Source organism: Mya arenaria, chromosome 4 (assembly GCF_026914265.1).
Source record: "Mya arenaria isolate MELC-2E11 chromosome 4, ASM2691426v1".
In the NCBI taxonomy this organism is placed as follows: Eukaryota; Metazoa; Mollusca; class Bivalvia; order Myida; family Myidae; genus Mya; species Mya arenaria.
In genome coordinates, this window is record NC_069125.1 from 65,316,637 (window position 1) to 65,339,532 (window position 22,896).

Below are 22,896 nucleotides of genomic sequence, written 5' to 3' on the forward strand. Positions count from 1 at the left end.
TTATTTGTGCATTTTTACAACATAAACGCATCACAGTCTGTGAAATTTTAACAAAACAGTCATTTCCACATGGTCATTTGAATGTGTCTTAACAATATCAAGGTGTTGAACGATGAGACTAACAATGCCTTGAAGGACAATTACAAGTTATGAGATCATAAAAGGCAACCACATTCTTTGTAAGTACAGCATGTACATGTCTTCATAACATGAAGTTTACATGTATTCTAAACTGGAAACCATAACAAAACATCTAAAAGTCAGAGGCATAAACCACAAGTATACTATATAAACGTAATATAATTCAAAACAAAATCTGCACCATTCAATCAATGTTCTAATGGTTAGTTTTCAGAGATTAACATAATTATTACATTTTGTACGAAGAAATCGCTTATTAAAAAATTTGCAAAATATACTATAGTAATGCAGTTTAATGCCATCAGCATTTTAAAACAATAGAATTCATGGACAATGACTAATTAGTCTTCACCTATTACACACAATCACAAGCTTGTAACAGGTGCACGAGAGTTTAACAAACTTTAAACTGTGTATGTTGCAATTACCCTTGTCCAATATTAAGCCTTACATCCTAAAATGTTTCATAGACAAACAAAATTAAACTTTTGTAAACAAAGGTCAGTTTATACGTCATTTTAAAATAACATTATAATGAAAAAGTGAAACCATGGAAAATGTAAACAAATAATTTACCAGTAATTGGGTATGTTTGTATTCCACGTAAATACATCTCTATGCAAATGGCACCAGTGTTTGCAAATGTGGATGGTGTGTGATATTCTGGGGTGTCTATGTTCAGCAGACTGCATACACATATAATATACAGTATACAGTAATTATAAAAAGACAACATGTAAACTGTAACTCTACAAGCAGTCAAGCACATAGACCATGATACACTCAGATATGTGTGCATAGCCTTCCATGTATCACATGAACCGTAATACAACACTCAGATATGTGAACATCTTAGCCTGCCAGGTACTAGTATCACATGAACCGTAATACAACACTCAGATATGTGAACATCTTAGCCTGCCAGGTACTAGTATCACATGAACCGTAATACAACACTCAGATATGTGAACATGTACATCACAGGTACAGGCAATTTCAGTCAATTCATCACTCTTATTCTCTCTTATTTAAAACATGATTTAATAAAATAAAAATAAAAAGTGCTTCAAATGAAATGGTAACAGGAATAGATTTAACAATCAAAGTTGATAGACCTTCACAATACAAAGTAAAGGCAAAGAAATATCACAAATTCACAGCTGTTTAGGAACAATATCACAGGTACTAATGACAAAGTACATGTATCATAAATGTACATGTAAACCCCACACAAAGAAGAGTAAAACAAACAAAATAACACTGATTAGGATGAGAAATGAAAACATACATGTATCTGCTTACTGCTTAATTTTGCAAACAAGTCCATTTAAGCTTGCATCTTACTTTTATCTTTTGACATTCCTAGATGCTATGAAGTTAAAAAAAGTCAGCAACAATAGAAACTTGGTGGGAAAATAAATATACCATCTTAAAATGTTTAATAAAAGTAAACGAAATCCATGTAAAATAAAAATGAACATAGATTACCTATTTAAATACTTTAATAAATCTCAAACAAAATAAAACAAAAATATCTTTAACATAAAGCATCTCTAAATATGTTCATTAATTCAGTCTATATTTCACATAACATCCAACATGCGACCATAGTGTATTTACGACTATCTATACTCTGAGCTGTGAGATTCCTTCCTGCGGGAGTGTTTCCATGACGGGTTGCTGTGGGAGACCTGGCCCACTGCTAGGGTCTCCACTTCCTGGACAGAGGAGATGGCCTTCTTACTGCGGGACAGGGGCTTGGGCACATTGTGAACACTGACCTGAACAACATCCACCGGCTCCCTGAAAACAACACGACCGGATGATGTTCTGATCGGTGGCAAGGGGTTGCTTTGTTTGATCTGTATAACGCTTTGTTCTGCTTCCTCTCCCCGCAGGAAAGGCCTGGCCAGTTCGGCTGGCGAGTCCGATCGACTTGTGCTGCCTGAGCCTTGCCTGGCCCCACCACTGCCAGGTCCTTGTATTTCAGCATTATTTGAGGGGTCAACCAAAGTCCGACGGATATGGAAAGCACGGGTTGGGTTTGATCTGCTCTCTTTTGGAGGGGCTGGTGCATGGGCAGCACCTTTTGTTTCAGTGTCATTGTGCACATTTTGAAATTTGGCCTTCTTTATTTTTAACAGTTCATTTTGATAATATGCAGTACTATTTGCTGTTGCATCTAATTCAGCACGCAATTGCTCAAGTTCATTATTTTTGGCCCTTATATCTTCAATATATTTCATTTTCTGTCGTTTATAGGTGTATTCATTTTCCTTGATTAGCTTGTCTTTCTTCTCCAACTCTACTTCCAGTTCATGCTGTGTCTCTCGCTGAGCATCAATCATTTTCTCCTGATGCTTCATGTGTTCCGCTACTTCTGGTGGAACTAGAAAAAAAGAATTAATTTTTTTATTAAAAAATTGACATGACGGCCAAAATTAGAGATCTTGGTGCATGTATACCGGTACATGGCCATTCATTTTACTAAAGTAATGTAATGTTTTGGAATATTGCAAATCACTATAAAAGTTGTCTTAAATGCCACCAAATATAAGACGATGGATGTTACCCAAATGCCAATTTTCAGTAAAATGGCAGACAACGTGTTGACAGAAAGTGAATTGTTGAATTATGATTATGATAAAAAAAGCTAAAGGGGAGATAACTTAATAAATATGCATGATAGGGATATGGTTCTTGTGCACCGCATTTCCGCTCATTGCCATCTATGTACAGTGGTCAAAATAAGCACAAGCCCGCAAGCCTTGCACTGGAATAATTATTTTCAGGCTTGCTCAAATTCTGTGTATTATACAGCAGGGATTGTTCAAAAATGCAATGCCAAGCAGTTGTATGAGAATTCGGGCTTGTTCATCCAAGAGACTAATTTCGATGACTGTATAAATATATATATACCAAGTTTTCATATCACATCTGTATTTTTGAAGTAATTCTCAGGACCTCGGTCTAGACGGACAGACAGAAAGACAGACAAAGCCGCAACACTGCACTTCCTCTTATTGCCATTGCTATCTTTATTTCGAAATTTAATTGAATTAGCTGTTCAGTATTTTCCCAGATATGGCATGGACTAGCACGCTTTTTTAGAAATATAAGGTAAAGGGGAGAAAACTTAAGAAATATGCAGGGCATGATTATGGTTCTTGTGATCTTCATTTCCGCTTATTGACATCTATCTATATTTCAAGTTTCATTTCATTCAAATCCCTTATTATGCCCATTGACAATTATAAAAGCAAAATTAATGGGCCTTGTTTTCCATGCATGTGCTTATACCTTAACTTTTTTGGCTGTCTTGATCTATAACATTCCTCATTATTTAACGAAGAAGCGATATTTTTTATAAGGAATAGGTTTTTTTTACAGGATAAACTTATATGAGCATTTCATTATCATACTTGTGCTTGAATTTTAGCTTAAATATATATTGATTACCTCCATCATTGACATCAAGTCCAGCCATGTTCAGCTCGAATGTTAACTCTAAAAAGCACAAATTGATTTGTCATTATGATTAAAAACACATCTAAGTTATCAACAACAGTTAACACACAAAATACCTAAAATAAACTTTCATTGAACATTTCATGCATTTTATGAGTGATTTATTACACCAACAGTGAGAGTATGTTATCAAAGTCAATTACTGAAAACATGACTGAAAGTGCAAGGTACAAAACCTATATTCATGTCTAAACAAAATATTATTTATTCCATAATAAAACCACTAGTTTTTGTGTACTGACATATATAATATAGAATCAAGATCATATAAATGTATTCTCACTGGTGACAGCAAATTGCAGATGAAAATGCATCTTAGCTATTTTGTCATAATTTGATCAACATTTTTTTCTTTATGTAAATTTTGCGAATTTGGACAAAAAATGGGAAAACTATTTAACATCAAAGTCATAGATTTGGCTGAACTTTGGCCCCAAAATCACTAGAAAGATCTAAGATCCCCAATTTGGTAACCATAAGAGTTGAAGGACACACAGATTAGTAGTGAAAACCTAAATGTTCATTTGAATGCATCAATATAACAGTATTTTTAAAAAAATCACTTTCGCCCTTTTCTATTGTTTGAATACCTTGTGACAATAGTCATCAGTTGAATTAATAAATGTTTATTGTAAAAGAAATGCTGATCAAAACATCTGAACTTAAAATTCATGAATAAAATATTGGTGGGTTTTCTATTTTGATCAGGTTGGGTGTCTTTCAAATCCATAAAATTCAATATTTTTTTTTTCTTTTAAGAGGAAACAAATTACATTGTCCTTTGTGACCATACCTGTACATTTTTTCTGCAGTTTTTGGATTTCTTCATGCAAGGCTTTAAGAGTAGCTGCATGCTCTTGTTGCATGAAAAGGATGGAGCTCTCCAAATTGCGCTTGTGTATGGCTTCCTGTGTTGCCATGTTGAAGTATCTGAATTGATATTTCCACTGGAAAGTTTACTAACTGTATGCCATTGTCTGAAAAAGAAAATGGTTCCAGTATCTTGTAAAACTTATTTCCTCTTCCTGACATTTGCCATTACCATATAATCACTAAGAAAAATATAAGTAAAGTGGACACTGCTATGATATATTATGGTTTCCCAATTTTGCTTCAAAAGATTTTCTTGACATCATATGTATAAATGATAAAATCATTAATACTTTAATTACAAAGCCTTTGAGATAATATCAAAAGGGCACTTAGTATAATAGTAAATGCATATTTAAAAAAGTGGTGTAGTATTGTTGTTTAGTACACCAAAGTTAGCACTATACTACCAATATTTATGTCAATATGCCCAGATCAAAAGAATATACAGCTCAGATTTGCTAATCTGATATCGTTCAATTCAGAGAAATTTATGGCCTAGTTTGGTTGTCCAGTTTGGACCACATGATCTTTCAATCTACACTGCATTATCAGCAAATCTTGGTGTCCCTATGTCATCAAGTTTATATTCATAGAATGCAATCATGATTGAACATGGATCTTGCAACAAGTAGTCCTTATGTTCCAAACATCTGTGTCAGCAGGTGATAAAAAAACATCCTATGCATGACAGAGCTACAGCGAAGACATGACAGCCTTTTCTCCATGTGCTTCTTGAATGATTACCCTCTATGTAAGGCCTTGACCTTTGTAGTACAGTCATAGTTCTTGCATGCAACAACACAACATTTGTTTGCTTAACATCTTTGTCAAATAATTTCTAAATCACATACTTCAAGCCACAACCGGGACACAAAAATACCCTGATAAAAGGGTGGATAAAGATTGGATTTTCGGAAAATATCTCTGCAATTGCAAGGTAGTGTTTTAGTTTATAATTTTATTAACATAACATATTTAATATATTTTGTACAAAGAAATTGTACTTCGCTTATTACGACATGAAATAAATTATCTTGTATTTTTTTCTTTCATGACTGCAATTTTTCAGTGCCTGGCAATATAGTAGACCTGAACTTACTACAAAGGTAAACTGAAGTTTGAACACATTTACCATAAAAATGGCCCTTAAAAAAAAGATGAAATGAACACCTATACATGTCTGATTCAACAAAAACACAATTGGATCAAATAAATTCAATTCTGTAAAAACATTTGAAAATGCAATAAACTGATCGTATAAAACAAGGAGTTTATTGATAGTTTAAAATTTTCTTCCCCACCCACCAAAATTAACACACAATTCTTGGATTTCGGATAAGCATATGTTAATTTTTATAATATTCCTTCGATTAAATAAACCAACAATAGTTCCAGTTGATAAAAGGAGTTATACATTTAATGACTGAAGAAGCATTTCGATGAAATCAAAGGGACATCTGAGAATTTTCACTGTAAAAATATAAAAGTGCACATTTTTAGCAGCAAAGTTTCCCCTCACAACAAGAATGCGATTGCATTGTGGGACTACAATTATTTATTTATTTATTTTATTATATTATGTAGAAAATATAGTTTTTTTCATTCATTTAGAATCAGATTATTTTTCGTGATTACGATTATAAAAAAAGATGCTTGTTAAAAAAAAAAGAATCCCGTGACTCGAGATCAAAACATGCTAGGTCAATAAACCGAAAGTAGAAAATGGCGACTAATGGTGTTGTTGTTTGGGAATGGCAAAACGAATATGGCCAGTGGAGACCTTATAGCCCAGAAATTTGTGGATTCTTCGAATCAAACAAACAAGCTACTTCCCCACTTCAGTTAGGCGATGTGGATCGTAATTTATATTTGTATACAGCAGATCTGCAAAAATGTATTCAGACTCGAATTGGAACAGGTACACACCAGTCACCACTGTAATTCAGTGCATTATTGTAATAACTTAACTTTGCTGGCTGATTTCTATAATGTTGGCAACATGTTGTCTTTTGATTTCTTGTTCTGTTGCAGATGATTAAATGAAGATACAACATTAGAATGAAACTTAATTAAAATCTCAATGATTTTAAATTAAAATATTTGGGGTCATGTTCTGTTCTTTCAACAATAAATGACAGTATCTAAATCAAGTGCAATATAACAACATTAAGCAACATTATGCTGTCCTCAGTTTTTATTTTTTATTATTGATAAATATTCAAAGTGTGCTTATAATTCTAAGTAGCCTTAAATAACCATTATTTTATTATTTTTAGTGGAATTTAAATTTAAAAAATAAATAAAGGAATGGTAAGAAAATATGCTTTCTAGAAGTATAAAATGGAATTTCAAACTGTAGTTGGAGAGTTCAACTAATAGTTCAAGAGTCTTTCAATCATAAAATGGCAACTAATATTTGTCCTAATCTTTGTATGTCTGCGAATAATTCAGGAACATTTTGATGTTGGACTTGATAAAAAAATACACTCTTGAAACTTGAAAGGTACTGTTAATGTGTATTAAAATATTTTATGAAGATATGAGTTAAATAAAAATCTACCTCTTCAAAGGGATGATAAAATTAAGAATTAATTTGAAAATCAGGATTGAGAGCTTTCTTTTTTAGACTTTTTACTTGATGTTTGCATAAAAGGGATTCATTCAAGTATTCAATGTTGGAACGCATTTTGTTTATAATTTAGTTATTTTACTTGCTTTTATAAAAACAAAAACAAACATCAACTGGCAGATACCCATGTAATTATCATTATATTGTAAATCCAACCCTGAAGTCATTAAATTTTCAATATCATCATTTATTCTGTTAGTGCAATATTTTTTTTGTGATATCATTAAATAATTGTTAACAATAGAGCTCTAATTTGAACTTTTGATGATGTTTTATCATTGTAACAAGCAGTTTGTTAACATTTCAATTGAAATTAAAAAAAAATAATTTCAGACTCTATAAAACACTAACAGTTTCCTTTAAAAATATTAACAAGTGCATTGAAATGGAAAACATTTGAATTTTTTGTTGGAATCTCTCATAAACATGTTTAACTTTAAGGATTATCAAGATTGGGATTTTGGGACTGTTATCATTCCTGATAAATAAACGAACACACTTCATGACCTAACAGTCTGCCCTTGTCTCGACATTGAATTTAACAACAGTACTACACCTGGATTTTTTTATGGATCCATACCAAAGATCCATTGGGACTTTTTGCATTCAAATTGAAAAGAATATATAGTTTTCAGCATTGGAAAAATAGCCAAATTACAGCTTTAAAAACAACTTGAAAACAATTTAAGTTGAATCTCATCTAATTATAAATACTAAATGTTGTGGAGAAGTAATTTCATGTAACAGCATTGTACTAGTTGTATATTTGTTCATGATTTGAAGTTAAATGTACATTTTTCTCAACCTAAGGATGTCTTTGAGAGGCAAAGTGTGTCTATGCTGAATGCACCACAATTTCAAAACCGATGTTGGTCAACAGCTTCATTATTTGGGTTCAGATATTGGCTATTGTGGTTATTAATAGGAATTTGGATTGGTTAAGACTAAAGTTTATGTTAAATGTTTTTAAAAGCTTTTTGATTGACAGTATAGATGTAAAATAAAGTAGCACTTAATTATCTTTTATACTTTAAGAGACCATTAGATAGTGAACAATTCAAACATAGTCAGCTTAAAGCGGACACCGTAGCGAAATTAGTTTGTGTTCATGGACTCATTTCTTATTTCCTACAATTCAAGTAGAACACAACCATGAACTTCAAATTTGTATTTGAACATTGGTATAAGCATTATTGCTAAGCAGCATATGCCTAGTTAGGTACTGTTTATATTTTTATACCCCTGACTGTGACATACAAATTTTGAGGGTGTATTATTGGAGTCACCCTGTGGTTGGTCGATTGGTCTGTTGCAATTTTTCTTGTCTGCAGCATATTAAACTTGAAAACTTCTGGATGGAATTTAATTTAAACTTCATATGAAGGTAAAGCACAATGAGAGCAAGTGCAATGTAAAAGAACCATAACTCTTCTCCAGCAAATTACAGAGTTATTGCCCTTTGTTACTTTTCTTGTGTGAAGCATTCTGTAAAAATTACTGGTTGGAATTTAATCGAACTTCATACGATGGTAAAGCACAAAATTATTAGAGAAAGTTCAGTGTACTAGGACCATCACTATATTTCTGCTAATTACAGAGTTATTTTTCTTTGTTACTTTTTCTTGTCCAGAGAATGACTTGAAAACTACTGGATGGAATTTAATTACTTTTTCTTGTCCAGAGCATTGCTTGAAAACTACAGGATGAAATTTAATAAACTTTATCTGATAGAAAAGCATAATGAGAGGAAGTGCAGTGTTCAAGAACCATAACTCTATTCCAGCTTATAACAGACCTATTGCCCTTTCTTATTTTCACTAGGCCAGAGCATAACTTGAACATTACTTGATGGAATTTAATTAAACTTTATATGATGGTAAAGCACAATGAGATGAAGTGCAGTGTACAAGAACCATCACTCTATTTCACCTTATCATAGAGTTATAGCCGTTTGTTACTTTTCCCAGTCCAGAGCATAGTTATAGCCATTTGTTACTTTTCCTAGTCGAGAGCATAACTTTAAAACTGAAGGATGAAATGCAATTAAGCTTCATACAATGGTAAAGCACAATAAGAGGAAGTGCAGTGTACAGGAACTATAACTCTTATATAGCTAACTACAGAGTTATTGTCCTTTGTTACTTTTTCTTGTCAGAAGCTTAATGAATTTAATTTAATAACACATTGGTTAAGCATGATAAATGGAAATGCAGTGTACAATAACCTCAGAGTTATGGCCTCTTTTCAACGAACTTGTTTGCCATTCCTGTGTTGGGGCGGAATTTGGGGGTCTTAGTCACTCATTTGACAGCTCTTGTTTCATTATTCATAACACTTCTGAAGCGTCAGTCTTCAAAGTATAACACTCATGTCAATATTGAGACATCTGTCAAAATAATCTAGTTCTATCAAAAAATGTATATGATTTTGTCATGGAATTTCATCAGTGCATACATGTAGGTTTAAAAGGATACCACATGAACATGCAATTTTCTTTTTGTTGACTTATGTAACGTTGATTTCATTCATTGGTGACGTACAATGTCACAGAAAAAAATGATGTCATGCTTCACTTTTAAAGGTCGTGTTTTCTTAAATATGGAAACTGTCTTTAAGTCTTACATGTTTATCATATTCAACAGATGATAATACATCGCTAACATTAATACAGTATCATCATTGTCAGAACCTATTAAAGAGCAGAAATCATACTCTTAGCTTGATTTATGAATATCCAACTTTTCTAATAGTTTACAATTTATTTTCATATTAAAATGAGTTGATTAAAAGACAGCTATATTTTTAGCTTGACTAATTATAGAATAAGGAGAGCTATACTACTCACCTAATGCATTGGCATTACACCGCTAGGAGCACAATATCTTAGCAAGTCTTTGATTGAAACTTAAGACGAGTGTTCCCAACCGTCCAACTTACTGAATTAATCAAGTAGGATAACTCTATTGTGCATATAGTGCAAATTATGGACCTTCATATATTTTGCATGTAAGCACACATAAGTCAACATCTCGGCAATAATGTGATGAATTGAAATTTTTTCAAGGGTTGTCAACAATTCTTCTAAATAATCAAGTATAATCATTCTATTTTTGCATATCCATGGCACCGTTCAGAATACCCGAACCTACAATTCATTTTGTTTTGTTTTTTCTTTAATCAGGATTTCAATTTTGCACTTTTACTGGACTTACTTTACAAAGTACAGAATTTTTTTTGTTTCATTTATTTTTGGCCGAAGCTCCGCACCTTGGTGTGTACCTAATAAAAAATACAAATAAACGAAGTAATAAAAGAAAAACTAAAGTAATTTGTTTTGTATTGACTCTTCTTACTATAAGAAGTGGGCACTGATTCTTTTATTGATAATTGTTTTTAATTTGGCTGGAAGGTTATTCCATTGTTTATTTTACATGAATGTATATTTACAAATGTTTTCATACTGAATACAAACACTCTTATCAAACAAAATTTGTTGGTTGGTATTTGTATTGTCTTGTTTATGTCATAAAACCTTTACTACTGACAGCAAGGTGGATTTTAAAGGATTTTTTACGGGCAGCATTTTTATGCCCCCGAAGGTGGGCATATTAAAATCGCACCGTCCGTCTGTCCGGCTCTGTAACTTTCCCTTGTATGGACAGATTTTAAAATAACTTGCCACATGTGTTCCACATACCAAGATGACGTGTGGCGTGCAAGACTCGTGTCCCTACCTCAAAGGTCAAGGTCACACTTAGTGTTTATTCACAATGGAGTGCTGCATATAAGGACATAGAGTATAGGTTGTCGTGTCCGAGCTGTAACTTTTTCTTGTATGGACAGATTTTAAAATAACTTGCCACATGTGTACCACATACCAAGACGACGTGTCGCGTGCAAGACCCGTTTCCCTACCTCAAAGGTCAAGGTCACACTTAGTGTTTATTCACAATGGAGTGCTGCATATAAGGACATAGAGTATAGGTTGTCAAGTCCGGGCTGTAACTTTCCCTTGTATGGACAGATTTTAAAATAACTTGCCACATGTGTTCCACATACCAAGACGACGTGTTGCGTGCAAGACCCGTGTCCCTACCTCAAAGGTCAAGGTCACACTTAGTGTTTATTCCCAATGGAGTGTTGCATATAAGGACATAGAGTATAGGTTGTTGTGTCCGGGCTGTAACTTTCTCTTGTATGGACAGATTTTAAAATAACTTAACACATGTGTTCCACATACCAAGACGACGTGTCGCCTGCAAGACCCGTGTCCCTACCTCAAAGGTCAAGGTCACACTTAGTGTTTATTCACAATGGAGTGCCGCATATAAGGACAGAGAGTATAGGTTGTCGTGTTCGGGCTGTAACTTTCCCTTGTATGGTCAGATTTTAAAATAACTTGCCAAATGTGTTCCACATACCAAGACGACGTGTCGGGTGCAAAACCCGTGTCCCTACATCAAAGGTCAAGGTCACACTTAGTGTTTATTCACAATGGAGTGCTGCATATAAGGACATAGAGTATAGGTTGTCGTGTCCGGGCTGTAACTTTCTCTTGTATGGAAATTTTTTAAAATAACTTGCCACATGTGTTCCACATACCAAGACGACGTGTCGCCTGCAAGACCCGTTTACCTACCTCAAAGGTCAAGGTCACACTTAGTGTTTATTCACAATGGAGTGCTGCATATAAGGACATAGAGTATAGGTTGTCGTGTCCGGGCTGTAACTTTCTCTTGTATGGACAGATTTTAAAATAACTTGCCACATGTGTTCCACATACGAAGACGACGTGTCGCGTGCAAGACCCGTGTCCCTGCCTCAAAGGTCAAGGTCACACATAGTGTTTATTCACAATGGAGTGCTGCATATAAGGACATAGAGTATAGGTTGTCGTGTCCGGGCTGTAACTTTCCCTTGTATGGACAGATTTTAAAGTAACTTGCCACATGTGTTCCACATACCAAGACAACGTGTCGCGTGCAAGACCCGTGTCCCTACCTCAAAGGTCAAGGTCACACTTAGTGGTTATTCACAATGGAGTGCTGCATATAAGGACATAGAGTATAGGTTGTCGTGTCCGGGCTGTAACTTTCTCTTGTATGGAAAGATTTTAAAATAACTTGCCACATATGTTCCACATACGAAGACAACGTGTCGCGTGCAAGACCCGTGTCCCTGCCTCAAAGGTCAAGGTCACACATAGTGTTTATTCACAATGGAGTGCTGCATATAAAGACATAGAGTATAGGTTGTCGTGTCCGAGCTGTAACTTTCTCTTGTATGGATAGATTTTAAAATAACTTGCCACATGTGTTCCACATACCAAGACGACGTGTCGCGTGCAAGACCCGTGTCCCTACCTCAAAGGTCAAGGTCACACTTAGTGTTTATTCACAATGGAGTGCTGCATATAAGGACATAGAGTATAGGTTGTCGTGTCAGGGCTGTTACTTTCCCTTGTATGGACAGATTTTAAAATCACTTGCTACATGTGTTCCACATACGGAGACGACGTGTCGTGTGCAAGACCCATGTCCCTACCTCTAAGGTGAAAGATACACTTAGTGTTTATTCACAATGGAATTCTGAATATAAGGACATAACAGTATAGGTTGTCAAGTATGGGTGGTGTTTTTTTATGTTCAGAGGCAATTTAAAATAACTTGCCATATGTATTTGACACGTAAAGGCAAGATCAACTTTTCATGTACTGACCTTGTTCGTAGGTCAATGTCACATTCGGGGTCACATACATGACAGCTCTTGTTTATTCCTTCAGACGCAGTGAAAATTCTATAGCTTTTGAAAATTATGTTATGTTCCAGCGATAGCATACAAGTTACGTAAAAAAAGTATTGAACATACAATTTAACTTAAATGATCACAGATAGTTTAATTTTAAAGAAATGTAATGAAGTAGTGTTAAGAATGTTTGAGATTTGAATATTGATGTAATACACGTTGTTACTAAAATTTATTTCACTTGTTTTATTCTCCTGGAAACATAGAACATTGACGGTTTAGTTTTACATGTTGCCATCAATATAATGTAATGCAAATTTAGGCCCGTTTTATTTGCTAATTCTGGTTATTAAGGTGTTGCATGTAAGCACACATTAGAAAACAATTTCTTGATGTATTGCATTGAAACTGTAAACAATGGTTCTTAACCATCCAACCTAGTTAATAAATCAAGTTAGATAACTATTTATTTTGTTTTACATACATGTAAGTAAGATTTGTCTTTGCACTTAACTTTACATTAAGTGCCACTCTAAAAGATCCCCGTCAACTTCATGGGAATTTTCTTTATTCATTTTAAGAGTTTAATAGTAGAGTATAAGAGTATAAGATTCATTATATATTAGTCACCAAACTTTGTGTATTCAAAATGCATTATTTTAATTACGGGTACGATCATTGTTCAGCATAAATTTCAATTGCACATCTCACCAACCACTCAATGTATTTCATAGAAACTTAAAACAATGCTCAACTGTGAACAGACTTCCTAAATTGAGGAAAGTACATGTATATGTACAAATTCTTTCATGTATTATGCTATTTCTGTCAAGTCCGTATAAAATTTATGTTCTTGTTTGAAATTTTACACTAATCTATGCAAGAATCATTCTACCGTAATCTAATTTTACAGAGATCCATGAATGTTTCACTAAAACATTGCAGTCCTGAAACTCAAAAGCGTTGGAATAGTCGAGTGTACTGTCTCTGTGACAGCCATAACTTGCATTACCATACATTAAATTTGTGAAATGATTATATATATAATATATCTTACTTATATTGTACAGTTAATAAATTGCATAAAATAATAAGATACCAAGGATGTAATATCATAACATTGTAATAAATTGTGTATGTGTTCTATGTTGTGGTACATAATTTTGAAATTGTCAGACCTGTAATATAATAATATATAATGATATTTGCATTGTTGTTCAATAATTAGGCCAGAAGCTTATATTATTATAAACATTCTATTTTATATTTCCAATCAGATTTCACTTTATATGATGAGAATTATTGACTTATAGGGACAAACGATTTTCAATATTTAGTTCTGTCTTTAAGAGATAAGAATAATAATTATTTTTATTATGCCCCCGAAGGTGGGCATATTAAAATCACACCGTCCGTTCGTCTGTCTGTGTGTCGGGCTCAATAACTCGTGTCTGGGCTGTAACTTTCTCTTGTATGGACAGATTTTAAAATAACATGTGTTCAACATACCAAGACGACATGTCGCGTGCAAGACCCATGTCCCTACCTCTAAGGTCAAGGTCACACTTAGTGTTTATTCACAATAGAATTCTGCATATAAGGACATAGAGTATAGGTTGTCGTGTCCAGGATGTAACATTTTCTTGTATGGACAGATTTTAAAATAACTTGTCACATGTGTTCGACATACCAAGATGACGTGTCGCGTGCAAGATCCATGTCCCTACCTCTAAGGTGAAAGATACACTTAGATGTATATTCACAATGGAATGCTGAATATAAGGACGTAAGAGCGTAGGTTGTCAAGTATGGGTGGTGTTTTTTTTAATTTATAGAGGCAATTTAAAATAACTTGCCATAATTTTTATGTATTTGACACGTAAAGGCAAGATCAACTTTTCATGTACCCGGTACTGACCTTGTTTATAGGTCAATGTCACATTCGGGGGCATTTTTCACATTATGTGACAGCTCTTGTTTATTATTCTATTATTGTTATAAACATGACGTGGACTACCTGTCAAACTAGCCAATCAAAACCTGACTAAAAAATCAGAGTCCAGATATCAGTGGTATACATGTATACTTTGAAGACTCATAGTCTCAGAAGTATTATGAGAACTAAAATTAGAAAAACGATCTCAATCATTAAAAAGGCACTTTTGAAGTGCATTATATCTGCTGCTATGCTTCTATAACTTTTGCTTTCGAAGGTAAAAATATTTCAAACTCAGATGTATTAAACATATGCAATATATAGACATCGATAACCATGCAACATTATACAGGTATTGCTATTCTAAATGTCTAAACTTTTTTGTCAGCACTGTTATTTTGAAACTTGATAACTGCATGCACTGTATGGAATATTACTGTTTTTGAATGTTGTAAGGGCCCATGTGGATGGCCCCGACGCCATGCTCCCTATTACGCGGCAAATAAAAGGAGTCCTCGAGATATCAAAAAGAATTGTTTTTATAAAAACAGTTCCTGACTAGACATGTGCTTCATTATGGTTTTTTAACCAGGTTTTAACACAAAGAAACACATAAAGCTAGTCAAATGTAAGTCAAACATACCAGTCCTATGATATTGAATAATTTAAGTACGGTTTGACGTATAATGACCAAACATGGTACATAGGGATTATGGAGCGCTTTCATGGGATTGCGTTTGGGGTCAAGGTTAAGGTCACTGTTACTGAAAATAGAAAAATAGTAGGTTCTGAATAACTTAAGTTAGGGTTGACATATAGGAAGAGTTTATGGAGACCTTTCATTGGATTACATTTAGGGTCAAGGTCAGTGTTACTAAAAATAGAAAAACAGTTAAAATTGAATCTCAAAACAAAGCCTAAACTTCTTCATTCATCATTGAAAACCTGTTTTTTTTCGCATTGCGGTGTTTCTTGTTGGTTATAAATTTGAATTAAAGTTCATGGTCACTACCTTAAGGCTCAACATTGGATAAAAGAATTTAATCGTATTTTAATTGTTTTAAATTAATAAGTTACTGTATTTATGTCACCTTAGTGCAAGAACGCAATATCTGCTTCTATTTCTACAGGGATGATAAAATTCCGGATTAATCCGGAATTCCGGATTTAAGGCCTCACGGATCGATTTTGAGATTAATGTAAATCCGTTGATTTTTTTTCTAGGGGGGGGGGGGGGGGGGGGTACAGGGACCGAATCGAGCTCAGTTTGAACAACATGGGTACGAAAGGTGAGTTTTTCGGAAGTGTAAAGCCGGAAATTAACGAACCTATTTACGTCTTGGCAATCGAGCTATATGATTGGTTAAGATAGCATCCGGTGATAACGGAAATTACCGATGGGACTAGAAGACAATATCCGGATGGTCGTATCCGGATATGACAGACGAATAAACGGGTATTGGAAAATTGGAAAAAAAACGACCACCACCAACTTCGAAACATAGATTCGTCGATTTAAAGGGTATATTTGCCATTTATTTTTAAGAGAAATTCCCGAAACGTTTCTTTTTAAGTTTATAGAAAGTGATCAAACTAATAATGAAATTTGCGCATGTAGCATTATTTCGGACATCCCGATTCGGATTGTGTCATAATAATCGATTTTTATTTTACAAATTATTATTTTACGCTGTAAACCGTTTCTTTATTATTCTCATAATGTCTGAAGCATTGTTCTCAATAAGAAGTGGCTGTTGACCACAATGGGAGGTTCAAATGAAAATTGGTTTGGTTCAAATTAAAAGAAAAAAGAAAAAAAGAATAAATATTTTGTAGTAGTAATACATATTACGCAGAGGCAGTCATTTTATTTTCTATTTGAGACAGTTCAACAAAACCTCTTGAGGACCCAGTTTGAGTGAGATTTAAATTATATAGTTGTAATTTGTATTTCCAGGTATGTTGATGGTTACAAAAGTCAGGGATGAACAGATACCTCAGCCAATGCATCCAGTTGTTCCTGTCATTGACTGACAATTCAATCCAGAGGCCATGATACTTGGATTTATGACAGAACATGCTCCCTGGCACCACAGTAGTGTGTCTTACTTAAGACACTTGCCAAAGGTACAAAAGCTCTCAGCGAATTAAAACTTCAAAGGTGTACAGCATCATACAAGATGACTTACGGAGTGGCTAGCCATTTCAATGATGAACATGTGGAGGAGTTAATGGATCTCGGTTTTGTTTCAACTAAGACAAGTCAACAAACACACTGAGAAAACTGTTTCAGCTATTTTTCTGCTATAGAGAAAGAAATAGTGTTGAGACATTTGGCCTCCTTAAAAATCACAAGGGCTGATTCTGAATCAATTTTCATAGAAATTGAAAGCCAGTTGGAGAGACTTGAACTGCCGTGGGACAATCTAGTTTGTGTGCTACTGGACTCGTTTAACACCATGAGGGGAAAGAATCTGGCTTAGAGACCATAATACGTCAAAGTCCACCATGTCCACAACGGCTACGCTGTCAAAGCATTTAAGTCCAGTTTGGATATTACTTGGAATAATATATATAATAATTAATAACATTATATTTTCATCAAATGTGCAGAAATGGAATAAATATTCTTTATATGATACATAAAAATTGAATAATTAACACTTACAATAAACATTTGCAAGCATGATAATTGATATGTTGTTCATTATTATAAATCAAACATCCCACAGTGTAGACTGTTCATACACAGCCATTTGATCATAGCCAGTTGAGTTTTATGGGAAGTGGACAACTGAATCAAAATGTCAGGTACATGTCTAATGCCTGTGACTTCAGGTAGAAAAAAGTAAATTTAACTTTGTTTAAAGACAAAGGTGTTAAACTTCACTGCTAAGATTCCTGATAATTGTTCTGATTGTGGATGTCTCGTGTTGAACATAATTATATCAGGGTTCGAATTTAACTTTGAGGAGCACTCGCAAAATTTTGCGAGTGCTTTTTGAGGCAACTCGCAAAATGAAAAATCAACTTGCAATTTTATTATTTGCTTTATTCCCTCATAATATTGTCTAATTTAAGTAGAAATTTACACCTAAAGACATATTATGAATATTAAAACGTATCAATCTTGAGTTACTCAACTACTTGAACTTGTTGATGGCTTTTTCTTTTTGAGGAATACGGAAAGACTCATCAGATGCTAGCCGCTTTTTTATTACAAAGCTGTCCAATAATTTGACATTGTTCACTTTGTATATTAACCCTTGCCATTGGGTAATATCCATTCGGCAAGCATGGTACAGATTTCATTTAGTCTATAAGTATTAAAAGCAATAACATTATAAAATTAAAATAAATGAAAGAAACAGTAAAATTAATCTAGCGAGAATGCTCTGGACCATGAAATATATCGACCGACAAAGTCTATTCACTTTGGCATTTGGGCGGAAATATATCAAAGGTTGATGGGGTTTACATATAGTGCGCGAACGCGCTTAATTTAGCCAATGATTAAGCTAGGTGATTACGTCATTTGAATTCACTTTGTATTATGCACACCTCGGAAAGATTCGAGATGAAACTCGGCCTTTTCCGTATTTGTTCTATTTTTGAAAACTTACTAGAGCTTGACTCCGTACTGTCATTTTTTATACTGGTAGTGTAAACATGCCACTTATAGGGTGTTTACACTCGACTACGCAGCGGAGTTAATTTCATATTTATCTACTTTCCTTTTAACATTTTGTGGTCTAGAAAAAGCCACTCGCAGAATTTTGCGAGCATGAATAAAAGTTACTCGCAATTTGCAAATGTCGCTCGCATTTTGCGAGTATGCGAGCCTAAATTCGAACCCTGTATATCTACCAAACCGAAAGGTGTACTCCTTGAACACTATTCTAAGGCAAAAAAGGGTATTAGAATCCCTGAAATACGGACAGCTTCGGGGGGCTTCGCCCCCCCTTGTCCCCCCACCAGGGCTTTGCCCTGGACCCATCGGGGGCCTTAAGCGGCCCCCTGAACCCCACGCAGACATTTTCAGGATTGGCAACTTGGCTCTGTTATCATCCCTGTTTCTATATGCAGTTACTGAGTTATTGCACTAAGGTGATGATATTAACTTCCATTGTAACATATTGCTGATTATACATTTTTATGTTGTCAATACCTAGTTTCATTACAATACATAAGTTCTGATTTCTAACATGATCTCTTTATTCTAATATGCTAAAAGATGATACTGGTAGTTGAAGCATAAACGATTATCATTCCAATCTGATTTGTTGTTCTCACTCATTCAGGGACACAGAGGGCTATGCGACGTAGCATCGTACCGTCGACTAGTCCTATTGCGAAAGGGATCACCTGGCAGTGGGAAGGGGATGTTCCGGGTTCCTGGTGTCACTTTGATTTAGAAGTTGCAGAGTATCTGGATGAATGCTTTGTGAAAAACCCTCGTGTTTTCATTGATCTGAGATCTACTAAGTTTAGACTTCCATATCACATAGATCTGGCAAACATGACACAGACTAGAATACATACAGGCCGTGTGAGAAAGGTTCAGAGGGTGTTTACCAGCAGAAACTATCCATTAGATGGACCACAGGTTGTGACAGGTGTTAAACGACAGAGTACTTCCCCAGGCCCAAGCAGCTCTGGGCAAAAGAGGACAAGATCTTCAACAACCACATCATCCGTGTTTGGTCAGAATCCTAACCCGGTAAACATGGGAACAGTTCCTGCATCTTCAGTGACTCAGCTAAATTCTGTGATTCAGTCAAATTCCATTAACAATTCTCAGACATCACCCTTTGTCTCAGTGTCCAGCTCTCCAAACTTCCAGTTCGGTACAACAGGTACGAGTGCCCCCTTTAGTTTTATGCCGTCCCTAAATTCTAGTGTTCATCATCAAGGGCCTATCACACGAAGGAGACATTTACTTACACAGGGCCTTACTTTTGGCCAAGGAAATCCACAGATGATGCCTCAGGCAAGTTCGAATTCGTATCCAAACCCTGCCGGGGTCAATCCATTCTCACAAACCCATGCTGCTACCTCCCAGCCCTCAGGCTCCATGCCCGGTGGTCCCTTGATTGGTCATGGTGTACCAATGTTTGGTCATGGTCAGGTGGGCAGCAGTGGCCAGTCAGGACCAGTACCTGGCTTCCCATCCATGGCTATGGGCTATACAAGATCAGGGTAAGTAATTTCAATGTTGTTATATACATTGGTCTAAGTAATAATATATAACCTTTAGGATTAACAATTTTCAAGTTTGACAAACTCATTAGTTGAGCACAAACTTTAAAAAGTAGTGACGTGATAGAATGCTTTAAATCTTTAAGGCAATCCTTGTTTGTTTGTAGTTTGCTCAACCTAGATTGTAGATTGTGAGTCGGTTGGTACAGCTTATTTTTTAGTTTTAGAAATTGAGTTATGTTTTATATTGAAACAAGAAACAGTAAAGCTATGGTCACGATCATAGTGTTTGATATCATTATATGCCTGCAACCACTGCTCCAGTCCTTGATTTTCATTTCATTGCCATATCTATTGATATTCCCATGAGAATGTTTCATATCATTGCCGTGTTATTCATTGCTCTCATCAGCAGTTTTGATAGTACTGTCATGTCCCTCAATGGTCTAGTTGTTCTTTTTATGACAAGTACTGTCATGTCCCTCAATGGTCTAGTTGTTCTTTTTATGACAAGTACTGTCATGTCCCTCAATGGTCTAGTTGTTCTTTTTATGACAAGTACTGTCATGTCCCTCAATGGTCTAGTTGTTCTTTTTATGACAAGTACTGTCATGTCCCTCAATGGTCTAGTTGTTCTTTTTATGACAAGTACTGTCATGTCCCTCAATGGTCTAGTTGTTCTTTTTATGACAAGTACTGTTATGTCCCTCAATGGTCTAGTTGTTCTTTTTATGACAAGTACTGTCATGTCCCTCAATGGTCTAGTTGTTCTTTTTATGCCCTGTCCTTCTGCGTTCTTGTCTTCTTAATTCATTCCACCTTGGTGACAGTCAAAGGTTTTGTTGTCGTATTTCATGCCACTGCTGTGTATGTTGATACTCCTGTGGACTTATCACATAGCACTGTTGTGCCCCTCAGTGCTCCTGTCATCATATTAAATGTCGCACTTTTCATATCACTGTTGTGTCTGTTAATGTACCTAACCTTATTCCATATCACCTTCATGTCAGTTAGTGCTCCTGTCTTCAGATTTGGCATCATGTCTGTCAATGTTCATATCATTGGATTTCATGTTAAAAGCAAGCCTGTGTCTTCAATGTTGTATTTTATGTCAGTGCTGTGTTCACGTCAACATATTTTGTGTCATTATAGTGTTTGAAAGTGCTACTGTTGTTGTTGTGTCCAACAATGTTCCTGTTATTGTTATCCCCCGTCGAATCGAAGGTTTCGGGAGCGGGATATTGTTTTGGTGTTGTCCGTCCGTCCATCATTCCATCCGTCCGTCCGTCTGTCCGGAACCATATCTTGGTAGGCATTGATCAGAAAATGTTCAAACTTGGTCAGAATGGTCCCCTGGATCACATCTCGACCACTTGTAAAAGTGGGTCACATGGGGTCAAAAACTAGGTCACTAGGTCAAATTTTAGAAAAATCTTTTGAACAAACATGGTCAAATATTCATGAAACTTAATCAAAATGTTTTCTTGATGAACTCTTAGAAGTTTTTAAAACTGGGTCACATATGATCGAAAATGAGGTCACTAGGTCGAATCTAGGGAAAATCTTGTCAGGAACCATTTCATGGTAATGATTGGTCAGATTATGTTTAAACTTGGTCAGGATGTACCCCAAAATGAAATATGGACCTCTTGTAAAAGTTGGCCACATGGGGTCAAAAAATAGGTCACTAGCTCAAATCTTAGAAAAATCTTTGGAACACATTAGAGTATGGTCTAATATTCATGAAACGTGATCAGAATGTTTTCCATGATGAACTCTTTGACATGTTTAAAACTGGGTTACATGTGATAAAAAATTAGAAAACTGGGTCACATGTGATAAAAAATTATTAATTAATCAATAAAATCAAAAATCACCAACATGAAGCTCCTATTCATGATTTTTTTATCCCCCACCAAATCGAAGCTTTCGGGAGGGGGATATTGTTTTGGCGTTGTCCGTCCTTCATTATCTGTAATTGAAAATAACACACAGTGAACATGATCAACAGGTACCTTAAAATGTCATTTTCCACTATTTCCTGTTATCACTTCAGACATATCTGAACTTTCACTTTGAAATCATGCAAATTCATAGAATCTATTAAAAATGTTACTCTATATATACAAAACTTTTATTTCAAATAATTCCAAAAAAACTAAAACTTATATCCAATGTTCATAGCAGTCCATTTCTCTGCAGCCATATTACATGTTAATATAGGAATATTCCACCTACTTTTCATTTCCAATCCATGAACTTTGCCTTATCAGGCGGGAGATTTCAATTCAACGAATTTGCTTTTTTTTCTTGTAACAGCTGAGGTTGTATGCGTTCGCAAGGTCATGTTCATTCTGAGGGCCATGTCTATTGATGTCAGTGCTCCTGTCAAAATAATCTATGTCACTGTCATGTCTATCCATGTGTTCCTGTTGTCATATTTCATGCTTCTGCCCTATCTGTCGGTGCGTTTGTAGCAGTATATTATGACTGTCTAGTCTGACAGTACTACCTTCTTTGTATTTTATGTCACTTCCATGTCAATTGATTCTCCCATAGTCGTATAACATAGCATGTCCTTCAATGTTCCCATATTGTATTTCATATCATTACAGTGTCAGACAACGTTCCCTTCGTCGTTTTATATGTGACTACCTTCATTGTTGATTCTCTTGTCAGCATTTGTTATAACTCTGCCATTTCTTTCAGCATTCTTTATAACTTTACCATGTTGATCTATGTTACTGTCAATATTTCCATAATTATTAACACAGACTGTCTATGCCCCAATCCGCAATTGCTGTGTTAGTTGATACTCCCATCAGTGGACTGTTCATTTTTATAC

At 35.0% G+C, this 22,896-nt stretch overlaps 2 protein-coding genes across 2 annotated transcripts in view; one reads left to right on the forward strand and one right to left on the reverse strand.

The window, feature by feature from the left end:
* LOC128230125 (coiled-coil domain-containing protein 92-like) lies at positions 1-6,067 on the reverse strand. Its single transcript, XM_052942152.1, has 4 exons — positions 5,957-6,067; positions 4,463-4,646; positions 3,601-3,648; positions 1-2,530 (listed from the first exon to the last, which is right to left on the reverse strand). Exons 2-4 carry the CDS (start codon positions 4,587-4,589, stop codon positions 1,764-1,766), a joined length of 942 nt encoding a protein of 313 aa, XP_052798112.1. The 5' UTR covers positions 4,590-4,646; positions 5,957-6,067; the 3' UTR covers positions 1-1,763.
* Positions 6,068-6,258: 191 nt separating this feature from the next.
* Positions 6,259-22,896, forward strand: part of LOC128232379 (E3 ubiquitin-protein ligase DTX1-like) — a 32,219-nt gene continuing 15,581 nt past the window's right edge. Inside the window, exons 1-2 of the mRNA XM_052945896.1 lie at positions 6,259-6,460; positions 19,154-20,051. Of these exons, the coding sequence (XP_052801856.1) occupies positions 6,265-6,460; positions 19,154-20,051 (1,094 nt within the window). The 5' untranslated portion in view covers positions 6,259-6,264. The remainder of the gene's footprint in view (positions 6,461-19,153; positions 20,052-22,896) is intronic.